Source organism: Pholis gunnellus, assembly GCF_910591455.1.
Source record: "Pholis gunnellus genome assembly, chromosome: 16".
Taxonomy (NCBI): Eukaryota; Metazoa; Chordata; class Actinopteri; order Perciformes; family Pholidae; genus Pholis; species Pholis gunnellus.
Genome location: NC_136543.1, coordinates 8438833 through 8452134, shown reverse-complemented (window position 1 = coordinate 8452134; position 13302 = coordinate 8438833). Strand labels below are relative to the sequence as shown.

The window sequence follows — 13302 nt, the reverse complement described above, 5'->3', positions numbered from 1 at the left end:
AATGAAACCAGCTGGGAGGGTTAACGTTGGTAAACTGTGTATAATGGATTCAAGATTTAGAGAATAAATATCTGAATAAAGATGATAGGATTTAATTCCAATGTATGCTAACACACTAAACTAAAATGGTTAACATGCTAAGTATTTTACCTGCTAAACTTCAGCATGTTGGTACTGCTTTGGCTGTCGACTCTTCGTCTTGTTAATGATATCAACATAGACTGAAAGAAAAAGAGACTTGCATTAATGTGCAGCAACAACAAGTGAGACAGAAAACACAGGGAAAATTAATAGTATATACTGGTTTTACATACTGTATTTGAAAAATGTTGACTCTCAGCCAAATTTTATTTGTGAAAACAAGCTGTTCAGTGTAAAGAAATTAAATTAAATCAAGGCACACTATGACTGGGAATGGCTGTAGTCTCTGTTGTACTGTTCTCCTTTTCTTGTATACAGTCTAATTGATTAAAACCCCACTTCCCCTTCAGGAAAACATTATATTGAACGTTTTCTTTCATCAATTTGTGCACACATGGTGGCAGCAACTCGTAATTTGTTTTGTAACTCATGTACTGTACATACTGTACATTTTCTATGCCGTGTTGTGCTCACAAGCCAATTAGCATTTTGTTTTCATTTTGGTTATTTTGCGTAATGTGGAAGCTCACTGATTGGTCAATTAAAATTGTAGAGCAGCTGTATCATCAACTGTAGCAACATGTCACGATTATCACATCAGGGTTGTATATTGATACATTCAGTTAGGCATATAGTATCTAGCAAAGCTTCAATTAGCATATTTAAAACCATAATTCTTTTTTTACCAAAACATTGAACTGCATGACACAGCAAATTAAAAATGATTACATATAATAAAACAAATGATTCTCATTCACATATACAAGGTTAAAGACATTGCCCCGACATCAGCTTCCTGTTCCTACATGACACCCAAAAGCAATTAAAATCACACAGACACACACAGAGTCACTTCCAGATTTTGACCTCTGCACAGTCGCCACAGGGTGAAACGAGAGAAAGAGAGAGAGAGAGAGAGAGAGAGAGAGAGACAACCGGATCGCTGTCCGTTTTCCTCAGAGACTAGCAATAACACATTGTTAAGATAAAGGTAAAATGCCCAAAAAGTAGTGAAGTTTTGTTACTTACTGAGTAGAAAGAATGCCAACTGAATGTCGGTCTGGAACGCTCTCAAGTCCTCGAGCTCTCTCCATCGAGTGAATGCCCGTCCGAGGTTCATTCTTGATTTACATCGTTTTTCATTCCTCTCCTTCTTTTCCTCCTCTGTCCACAGGGTCTTTTTTCTTTCTTTCGTCAGATAAGGTTTTCAATGTTTTTTTCCCTAATTTTATTAACAACACAGTAATATTACAACAGAAATTACTCTGTTGTTCCACCATCTGTCATTACCGCTATCTGGGGATAGCACCTGATAGCTACCAGAGCAAACGAAAGCACTGTAATCGTTGCTTGTGCAATGGTTGAGACACCTCTTTTGTGCCAAAAATCAAGCCTTGATTTTCCCAGAAGACCATATGGTGGCAGACAGAACTGCAAAGTGAACGTGAGGCTAACAGAGAACCATTCTAAACACTGATGGAGTCTTTATTAAATATCTAAATTTACTTCATAATGATAGGTCATCCATGGCCACTTCAGCATGTTTACAGTATGCCCATGCTAATGATAAATTAACACTACAGAGTTTTCTGCATTGAAGGACTCACTGGGTCATGTGTAGAAGCCGTTAACACCACTCTGAAAGGACTTTATGCAATTGTAAATGCTTCCTTTAAAGGGTCACATCATTGACTTTAAAGGTCAGTTTACTCATCCTGAAGAGGACTACTCAGTGAAAACAGCTGGAGGCTAAAATGTCTTCTGTGGCTCTGGAGGAGCTTTGTCAAGTCTGAGAAAATAACCCTGATGATGTCACAGTGATGTCATCGGGGTTGCCATCGTCAGCTCAACATTTTAATTGGTCTGGTTTATTACCTGCCGAAGTAACGACATTCTCACCAGCCTCAACTGTACTTTGTGTTTAGTGCTAATTATTAAATGCTACCACGGTGGCTCTCTGAACTAAGATGGTGAACATGGTAAACATTATACCTGCTAAACATCAACATGTTAGCATTTTCATTGTGAGCATGTTAGCACGCTGACATTAGCAATTAGCTCAAAGCACTTAGACTTAGAGAAGTGCAAAATCAAATCATTAGAATTCCCCTTTAACGTAGTGTAGACACGTAGAAAATGTAAACTTTAGTAATAAATAACAAAAGCAAATAGACATGTTGATGTGCATTAATAATTGCAAAACATTTATGGTGATTACATGTGAATGGTTCAATGAAGAAAAAGGCATCTTGTGACTTTTTTTAACTAGTTTTTATTTACGAAGTGAAACAAAATGCCCAGTGTTGTCTTTGTGCTTTACATTGTTTCAAACCGCCACTGGAGGTCCCAAAAAAACCTCAGAGGAAGAACTCAAAACAAAGAAGGAAGCTCCAGAAAAATTCATCTCCATCATCATCATCATCATCATCATCATCATCTTCATCATCGTCACTGTCACTCTATACAGATCTGTAGAAATAATCAGACTCCAAAGTCACATCAGTGCTTATTTACAAGGCCTCTTGCCGCAAAATAGTTGAGTTTTCATTCACTCTTAAAAAAGGTGTGGTGAAGATGCTCTCACACAAATATGTTGAAAAATGACACAACATGTAATGAATGTGTCCATTTATACCATGTGTCATTGTAAAGCATATTTCCACATGTTATTTAAGGACATGTCAGCGCCTTTGCTGTTGTTTTTAACCTTTGATTCATCGTAGTAGAAAAAGGAGAAAGAGGTTGTTATATCTACATACAAGGCATTGTCTACCTGAATCTAAACTCTTTCATTGTGCTACTATCTTTTAACAAAAAAAAAAGTTGTAAGATATAATTCGTAACAGGAAGTGCTTTATATAAGAATAGGTAAACTAGCTTGTGGCTATAATAGGCTACAGTAGTTCATAGTAGAATCTAAGTGTTTGTTGATGCACTCTGGTGCTGAAATATTGACCACATGTCATCTCTTCTTTCTCTCCTTATAATTGCAGTGGGAATTACAACCTCACAACAGCTCGAGATGATGGTAAGTAAAACAAACCAAAACTGTGCAGGTGGATGAGTGTTGATAGCTCTAGACTGTGTCGAGCCAAAGAGCAAAACTGATCTTTTGATGAGGTTCAAAGTGAGAAGAGAGCTCACTGGTTTTGACCAAATCAAAGGAGGAAATTGCTTGTTTATCACTGATTCAAACCTCACCAGGGACAGGCAGGGACCTGCTCAAGACTACAGAGGGTCAAAGAGCCCCAAGTCCAGCACCACAGCTGTTGTGTAAAGTTGTGTTTCACCTTTTCAACAATTCAAACCAGGAGCACACTCAGTACCAAAACTCTCAATTGTTCTTGTTTTGGGTTTGTGTTTATCATCCACGTTTCAGCACCAGAGGCCTACGGAAGTACCCTCTACTTTCTACAATATTTTAGAATAATAATACGAGGCAGGCAGTGCATAAACCATGTACAAAAAGACCCGTCCCAACCCAACCCAGAGCCCTCTACCTAAAAGAAGTTGTGCCGTCTGTGTGAATCCCTGGAAGCCCCAACATCTCCAAATACTTCTACAAACATAATTGTCAACAAGCTAATGATGCCAAGATAGAACTATAACTAGGAGGCAATCATTTTAATATTACACACTAACTCAACAGAGATTAGAAAACTGACTCTCTGCTCTCGTTGATTTGATCTGTTCAAACACTTCACAATCACAGAAGTCACTGGAGAAAGCCTCAAAGAATCACAACAGTGCCACAATCCCTCATAATACAGAGCTCTTAACCCAACCCTCCATATTTAACACTAACTTGGTTTGCTAACTCCCTGAAATTCCATTTCTCATAACTACATAGAATAGTGGTACTTGAAAAAATCAAGATGTTACAAGCAGTTATGACTCACGTCTCTTCAAAAATATCATGCATTATTGCTCTATTGGATATGAATGAAATATTGCCCAAGACAGAAATTTTCTTAATTTGCCTGTTATCTAAGAGGTTTGGCAAAACATCCCAAAGATTCATAAAATTGGCATAGATTCCATTATTAGGCTATTGTTATTTTTTTTGCATGCAGTAGTTTTTTATAATTAAAGTGGCAGACAAAAGTAAAAAGGTATTCGGTAATTAGAAAGTGTCAAATGCTTTGGCATATTTGTAACAAAGGCAAAATATAACAAAGTAAAGTGCAAAATCAATACATCTACAAAAACATAAGAATAAATAAATAAATTAGGCAATAAATAGAAACATAAAAAAGACTTCAAAGCTGAATACTGTGTGGCCCGCTGGCAACAAAAACGCAATCTACAACATTTGAGAAAGGTTTGACCTTTAGAGGAAAATCAGGACATTTTTAATGTGTGTATCCTCGTCCGACGTTGACAAGTAAAAATAAATAACATCAGATTTAGGTTTTATGGAAACACAATTTGTTAGGGAATACCCTGGTGGCTCAGTGGGACATTCCAGCCTTGGAAGTCCAGTTTGTCCCTTTAATCCCCTTTCACGTTTACTGTCGACTTCAGCAAAAATGCCAAAAGTAACTCCGAAAATGTAATAGCTTGTTTGTCTTTGTCCATTTAAGACATTAGTGTAAAGAAAAATCACCAAATAGATTAATTTCCCACTATAATGGTGTGATTTGCCATACCTATGGAAGGATTCATTACATTGCCCTCACAGCTCAGTGTGAATGTGTCAGTAGCCAGCACAGTATACAGGAGGCAAAGCCACTAGTGTAAATGAAAAATGGTACAAGTATTTAGTTTACTTGCAGAGAACAAATGCTGTGTGCTTTCTTTGTTTTGAAGCTTCATCTCCTTATGTTCAGTCCGAGGTCAGCTTCACCAAAAGCGTGATACCAGATGTATCCTTCGATTATGAGTGTTTGTTTGTTTGTTTGTTTTTTCTATAAAACATTAAATAGGAAAGTTCATTAAATCTCTTTGCAAGAAAACTGAAGATGTGATTCATGCGTAAAGCTCCTGTGATTTTCCTGTCACAGAAAGACAGAGATGGGAGAGGAATTGTGCTTCAGTGTTGTTTTGTCATGAGTTAAAAAATAAAAGAGGGACGAGGATAGATATGGACATAAATAGATCTAGGTATCTTCAAAAATGATGAGCTAGATATGCTGTGCTTTATTTATCTTCACAGATACTCAAAACAGCCTCAAAGGGCTACGTATCTTATCGAAGCAGGTGGCAATTTATACCAAGCCTCGCAAACGTTTCACTCCACTTCCAGATGAGGAAGGAGAAGACAAAGGAGGGATCTTGATAAAAAAAAGGGACATGCCCTCAATCTGTTTTTTGTCATTTGCCTCATGATGCTCGCAGACAAAACACTCCTCCTTTGCAGTGCGCGGGCGTACTTCTGTTCTTGTTGGGGAAAGCAGGAGAAGCAGGGAGTGAGGCCAGTGAAATCTGATTTAAATAAACAAAAAAAGCAAACCTCTCTGAGTCCATCATTCTCCCACTGAGCTCAAAGGGGAGAAAGCCCCCTTGAAGCACGCCGACTCGTAGTGCTTGTTCAGGTAACTCTTGAGCGCAAACGTCTTGTCACACCGTTTGCACTTGTAGTGCTTGAAGGCCGAGTGCGTCTGCATGTGAGCGCGCAGGTTTGAGCGGTCAGCAAACGCTTTGCCACAGTGCGCACACCCGAACGGCTTCTCGCCCGTGTGCGAGCGCATGTGGCCCTGCAGCAGCCACGGCCGGCTGAACGCTTTGCTGCACACGTCGCACTTGTGCTTGAGGTCGTGGGTCAGCAGGTGCATGGCCATGGCGGGCATGGAAACGTAGACTTTCCCACATGTGGGGCACTTCTTGGCCATCTTGCTGTCTATGCTCCTGTGCGTCTGCTTGTGCCGGCTCAGGTTGGAGGACGTGGCGTAGGTTTTGCCGCACTCGCTGCAGGTGTGCCTCTGAATGGTCCCTTTGGGGTTCTCTGAGGATTTCCTCCGCGATCGTCCGTCCATGATGAAAAACGCGTCCACCGTGTATCCCTCGCTCACAGCCGCGTCCCCGTTGATGTATCCCTCAGCTGATGACGAAACCTCGGACCGCGGGCTGTCCGGCTGGTCCGAATCGCCGTGGATGTCACCAGAATAGGTGTTGTCAATGCGGCTATAGATGATGGACGGATGGCCAGGGGAGGGTACTTTAGAGATGACCGATGAGTCATTTCCCACCACATCATCATAAGGAGATGGACTCAGATAATCGCTGACATAGCCTGAAGAGAGAGGGGAAGAGGTTAATCGTTTAACCGTGACATGACGATTAACTGGAAATGAGAAACTGACAGGGTTGGAAATCTTTACAGAGAAGCTACAAAAGTAGCACAAAAACTCAACAAGAATCCTTCTTTCCTTGTCTTTGATATTTCAGTATTAACGAGACTGTAGCAAAAAACTCAAGCTGCTCTGGAGCTGCTCTTTTTAGCAATGCTATTTTTCAGCATCCTGTGGATCCCATGACGTCCCAAAATCACTTTCACCGCAGAAGGCAGTGCTAATGTTATGCTGTTTCCTCTGTATGACCAGGCCCAAGTCTCTGATTGTATCAAACTTTTGTGTTTTCGAGTATCTTTCAGGCCACAAGAGCGCTTTGGCAGGCAAACACAACCTGTACGTCCGACCTGTTAGCCAAACTGGATATCTTTACAGGGAGGCTACATTAGTGCTTCAACCTTGTGAGTGAGTTACTTTCATGTCCAGAGCTTCAATGTATCCACCGCTACCAATACAATTAAAAAGATTTCATAATTGTAAAAACACAGGCCACAAATCCAACTCATTCACTGAAGTTCATTCATTATTCAGAGAGATGCTTCATGTGTTGTCTCCTGATAACATTACTGATTACATCCTGCCGTCTCTGGTTTCTAGATTTCAATTGGAACCCCCCCCCCCCCCCCCCCCCCCCGGATCACATTAGCAACATGTGCATTATGCTTTAAGATGAACTTTTGTTAAGACAACCCATTAACACTTGCATCCATACAAGACCAAAGTGGACACAGGAGAAGTCCTTCCTCCGGACACACCCACACTGTGAGAGGTTCTCGTCTAAAAACGCAACCATTTTTGAAAGCGGTGCAAAGCAGGGAAGAAGATGGGAAAGAAGCAGGGGAAGTTGAGGTATTTATAGTGGTAGTAAAGTGCTTTTATGTCTTTGCCAGCAAGGAGGAGACACTTTCCTCTCAGTGGGAAATCTTTATTTTATTTTGCAGAGAAGGGTTCAGTGAGCATACTGTCTCACCAACAACTGCACCTTTCCTGACAGGTCTACGGCTGCACACAGTCACACCTCTGAGCTGTCAAAACGTCAACTGCTGTACGGAGATCGTCTCTATTACAGCAGCTGGGAGTCCAGTGCTTCGCTTAAGGGCACCCTGACACTGAGAACTGTGTATTGACCTTTCAGTCTCCTTGAGTATTTCATTCCTAATCAACCGTCATATTTTTACACAGCTCCTGACCAGTCTGATCAATTATTTGTTGCCATGTTATGATGTCAGATGCTTTATTATCTCTATTATTGGTGTCTGCACTCAACAGGCTGAAGTCCAACAGACACAAGGAGAGACTGGTAGCTAATACCTCCACAGCCATGACTCCTGTGGATCTATGCCGATCAATAGCTCTCCGTTTCAATTAGCACTCTGTGAGCATTTAGACACGGGCAGCAGAGGAGATACTGTTGCTGGTAATATAATTTCATGATGCAGTTCTGAGAAAAGCTCCGAAGTCGGTCGATAATATGATGAGAACAAGGGACACAGACGGATAGTTAGAGGGGGAGAGAGGAAAGAGAAGAGAAGCACAGTGAGATGAGAGATGGCAAAGAAAGACAGAAGTGGGGCAGGGAGGAGAGTTGTGGCAGAGTGAAAGTGATGTCACATCCAATGTGGTGGTCGTGGTGGTTTGGTAATGCTGTATAAAGCGCTCGTGCTAATTTAACGCTTTGAATTAAATTAAGATGGAGTAATAGAGGAGGACAGAGGGAGGAGGGTGGGGGAGGCAAGAGAGGGGGAGGAGGGAAGAGGTGGGGAGAGAAAAAAAATCATGAATCATGAATATTCAATCATTGCACTCTGGAACAAAGTGTTTGTGTGTGTGTCTGTGTGTGTGTGTGCGTGTGTGTGTGTCTTGTTTTATAGAGCATGAGTGACTTTGAAATATGACCACTGTTCATTTTTAACCCTTATTAACTGAGAACAGCTCTCGTCTTGGAGACGTTGAGTCTCATAATCACTCAAATTGGCAGCTTCCCAGTAGAACAACAGACTTGTGCTGGTGGACACTGAACAGCGCCGCTGTATTCAAAACGTTGCTTGAGTAAAAAGAGTACGATCAGCAAAATGTACTTTAAGTATCACGGGTAAAAGAAACACACTGTGTTATTACTTAATGTAATCTGTCAACGTGCAGCTAATGTTTGGTGGGTCTCAACAGAAAAGCAATGCGTCACATTTTATGAGCTCCTCTTGGTTTTGAAACATCTGCTGTTCATAACTAAAGCGATTCAATAAATGTAGTGCTGTAACAAGTTCAATACTTCTCTCTGAATGTAGTGAAATGGAAGTAAAGAGCAACATAAAATAAAAATGTAAAACTGCATCAACTTTATACTTATGCACATCACTTAGGGAAAAAACGAGTTACATTCCACCACTGGACAAAGCTGCTGTTGGCAACTGTAGAAAAGTGAACAAGCAAGTTTGAAAATTGCAAATGAACCACATACATGTGCTCCTCTCCCTCCTCTTGCCACTCGTTTCAATTGAGGCAGAGTTGGTAAAGATACTAAATAAAAACTAACTTTCCCAAACCTAGCCTTTTGTTGTTATTAGACGTATTTTTCACAAAAGAAATCAAATTAAATAGATTTGAAGTATTTAATTTCAGTTCATTTGGAGATGTCTCCGTGGTGCCAAGATGTAGTTAGGATTAGGTGTTGGCATTTATAGGAAATGCTTGTTTGCAAAACTGAAAATTTGGCCTTAAGGTGGCAAAAAAAAGGGATCCAACCTCATGCACATTGGATTCAATGTGGGAACCACCACCACCATCTGTTACTAATTCAATACCTGCCCAATAGAATAGATAACCTGACCTGAGTTTGACTCGTGGTGAAAAAAATAACAATCCAATCCCATGTTATTCCAGTATTCAGTGTGTATCATGTCAGCTCTTCTGTAGCTGTATTTGTTTACTCTGCAGTGAAGCTACTGGCACCAGACTGTGTTGTTCCTATGTGACTGACAGGTGGCAAAAAAAAACATACTCCATCCCCGGTTTAGGATGCAAGACTTTAAGATATAAACACATGCTGTAGTGCCGCTTTCTCACAGAAGCTTTTACTATGATCTCTGCCAATTAAACAGGACGGTTTCCCAGTTTCCTGCTTTTAAAAAAGTGTGTTGTAAGCCGTAATTGCTGAACGTCTCAACGTCTGCGTACTGTCTCTGTTTGTTTGTCTTTGTCTCTCGCCAACTGTCTCCGTCTCTGTCTAGCTGTGTCAACTCTGTATTCATTTCAAAGCACTTTAGCAGCATTAGAGCTGATGGCTCTTCTAAATGCTTATTAAAGATTAAAATACTCTGCCAAACCGAAGCCATCCCTCTTTTATGTGTCTTCGAAATACAGAGAATTAGAAAGAGAGCAAAGAGATGGAGAGAAGCAACGAGAAACTGAAAGAGAAAGAGAGAGAGAGAAGAAAAAAAAGCTGCAAGCTACAATTTAATTTTTGATCCAAACCAGCAGTAACTGACATACACTTGTGTGCTTTGGACACTTGTAGGTCACTCACTGCGTCCTCTGTGTGTGTGTGTGTGTGTGTGTGTGTGTGTGTGTGTGTGTGTGTGTGTGTGTGTGTGTGTGTGTGTGTGTGTATGTGTGTGTGTGTGTATGTGTGTGTATGTGTGTGTGTGTGTATGTGTGTGTGTGTGTGTAATGCTGTGCACTCAGCTGTGCAAGCTGCCTGGGAAATGTGCCGAGTTGACAGAAACACAGCAGTGCGTGTACGCTTGTATGTGTGTTTCTGTTCGTGTGCATTTGTCTGTCTGTGTCTGTGTGTGTGTGTGTGTGTGTGTGTGTGTGTGTGTGTGTGTGTGTGTGTGCAACAAGCTGCAGTTGCTTCAGTCAAACTCTTGTTATATTTATAACAGCTTCAGTCTTAACATGCTTGTCGCCCCACTGCTGCTGCTGCTGCTGCTGCCGCATGTTTCTCTGTTCATCCTGTCCCCAGAGCACCTGGGATCTCTTTATCTCACATTTGACCTTGGTACAATGTGAAGACCAGGTTGCACCAGCTGTGTTGCACACTTCTCCTTCTCCCTGTACTGTGTGACCGACACAATTATTCCTCTGTAGTCCTTTAACGCTGCATTAACTAATTTTCTTTGCCACTAGGGGGCAGAAACACGCTGACGTCAATACAACCCAAGCAAATGATTGCCTAATAAAAGTGATATGGCCAACCTGTGACCTAACAATTGCCTACTTACACATTTTTGCAGACGCAGGGCAATATAATCATCACATTGGAGTCTGGAGAGTTTTTTAGCCACCAAATTACAAACCCAATATTCACTCTCCTTCTTTGCTCTGTTTTGGTCTCCTTTAACATTTAGTTAGATGTCCATGTTTCTTCTCCAGTTTGCTGTTGTCTAATATTTGCTGCTGTTTATCAGACTTAATTGTTAAAAAACAGCTGGCTGCTGCTGCTGAAGACGGGGGGGGGGGGGGGGGGGGTGAAGGCAGTGACCCATTCCAGTTAAGGCGCCGGTAAAAAAAAAAATAAGATAAGCTAAAAGAGGCTAAAAAGCATCATAAAGCTGCAAAGATGGGCAGTTTTTGTCTGTTGATTTATGATGACAAGCACCTCCTCTTACACAGCATGTAGACTAGTCATTTTATCTATTGGTTCATTTTTAAATATTGATGCAGCTTTCACATAAAAAGACTGCTACCTTGGTTGAAGTCCCAACCCTTAAGTGCACAAAGCTCCTGTTGCACCAGAATAAAAAACAACAACATTTAAGTGCATCTTCAAAGATGGTGCGCAAGTATTTCATCAATACTTGATCTTTTATATTAAATATTTGACCCAATGTTTCCCATTCTCACCAACTCTGTATTGTGTTTTGTGTATCCAGGATTATGCAGCTCGTGGGAACCATTTAGAGTCAATGCAGCGTCGCAATATTGTTGAAATCTTGGAGGGTGACTCACAGCTGCTGATTTGAGTACAGTAATAAACACTGCATGTATACTGGTGACATAATATCAACATCAAATCTCAGCTCTCTGGCTCCCTGTTGGTCATCAGCTGTCTTCGTCTTTTCCCCCCAAAAAAGATATGAGAACATCTATATAAGGGAAGTGGGAAATTTCGCATTTTCACTTTAAGATTGTGTTTATTTCACCACTGAGTCATCAGAAATCAGAACGTATACGTGTGTGTGTGTGTGTGTGTGTGTGTGTGTGTGTGTGTGTGTGTGTGTGTGTGTGTGTGTGGGAGGGTGACTAACCTTTGTCATGATGATGGAATCGTAGACTAAGTGCTTCTCTTCTACTGTGACCATATGATCTCTCCAGCTCTGAAGCCGAAAAATCGTCCAATTTGACTTTCTTCACCAAGAAAGAGCGAGGCATGATGGGACAGTAGTTGCTCCGACACTTATACAATAAACAAGCACTCTTCTTCTGTCTTCCAACCCACTTCAGGCCTGACAAAAACCTATAGTTGAAACTCTTAAACGCCTGATTTTAATTATAGTGTGGGCTACTCCCTGGTTTCAGCTACTATAGGTGCGTTCGCTCCCTCCAATCAAACAGCCTTGAAAGTGGAGAGGAGACATGGCTTTTAAAGATCAGACAAACCAAGCGCTCCTCAGTCCCTTATGATTTGGCATACCTGCATTTAGCCTATCTTACATATACAGACTGATTTGTTTGGTCTTGGTAAAGAAATTGTCTGTTTTCCTCTTGACAACTCGCAACTGGAAGACCTGAGGAGTTCTAAAAGGTCAAAAATAAAAATAATAATAAATCAGTTCCTGTATTGACTATTGCTCGAAGACAAAACGTCACTCTTCTCTTGCTATTTGCTTTATTCCGTTCCTTCAAAAGGAAAAACGACCGTTTTTCAAACCGTTGTTCTTCAGCACGCGGAGAGCTCCAGTCAACCGGTTCTTTGCGTGCACCTTTTGCCAGGCTCGTGGTTTCAGCACCGGACAGCTCCCCTCGACGAGAGCCCGTTCTCTTTCCTTTCTCCGCGTGCCACAACACAGCCCACCGCCGCTGTCCGTTCAGCCCCAGAGAGAGAAGAGAGAATAAAAGTTTCCACCGGTTTGAAATGAGCTCAGTCAGAAGCTAGACACACTCCGGTGGAATTTCCCACGCAGGTGAGTCAACTCAATATTTTCTTTTTTCGAGAACAACCCGATAGATGTGCCGGTGCCTTCAAAGGAATAGAAAGGTAACGAAAAATGTCAAAATGTCACCACAGTTCCTTAAAAATGTTGCTAAAAAAAACTACAGTTGGAAGACCAGAACAGCTCATCCCTCCGTCGCGAACTCTCTTACACTCCTCTCCACCTCTCTGTCTCTCTCTCTCTCTCTCTCTCTCTCTCTCTCTCTCTCTCTTCCTCTCTCCTTAGCGCGTGCAGAGCTGCGGCTCTTTCTGGTGCACGAGATCAGCTGTTGCGGCTTTATAGGCAAGCGAGAGAGAGAGAGAGAGAGAGAGAGAGAGAGGGCGAGGGAGAGAGAGATGGAAGTGCTTAATTTTATTCATCAGAAGAAGAAAAAAAGAGCATCTTGTCTTGTGGGACCAGCAGCGGCGTGCGGTGTCGGCCGGGGAGGGATTTAATGAGGTGGTTTAAAGTGCAGGCTGACGCAGATTTTTATGGCAGTAAAATATAAGTGTAGGATGTTTGTTTTTTATCAAAAAAAAAAAAAAAAGGATGCATGTGAGTAATAATATATTCAATGCAAACAGGTGCTACATCGAAAAAGTTTAAAAAATCCGCAAAATTTGCGATATTAATTATTTTGGGGGATTTTTGTTTACATTTACATTTACATTTTTGCCATTTATATTAATCTCTTCAAGGTAGTTTAACATGTCTATATCGAATTGACTGTTGATGCGGTT

General features: G+C 41.2%; 1 protein-coding gene across 1 annotated transcript; it reads right to left on the bottom strand.

Moving 5' to 3' along the window:
* Positions 1-5606: 5606 nt before the first annotated feature.
* Positions 5607-11801, bottom strand: LOC306708554 (transcriptional repressor scratch 1-like; the record flags this gene model as incomplete). Its single annotated transcript, XM_079176406.1, has 2 exons — positions 5607-6373; positions 11678-11801. The coding sequence occupies 2 exons, from the start codon at positions 11799-11801 to the stop codon at positions 5607-5609; spliced, it is 891 nt and encodes a 296-aa protein (XP_079032532.1).
* Positions 11802-13302: the final 1501 nt, after the last annotated feature.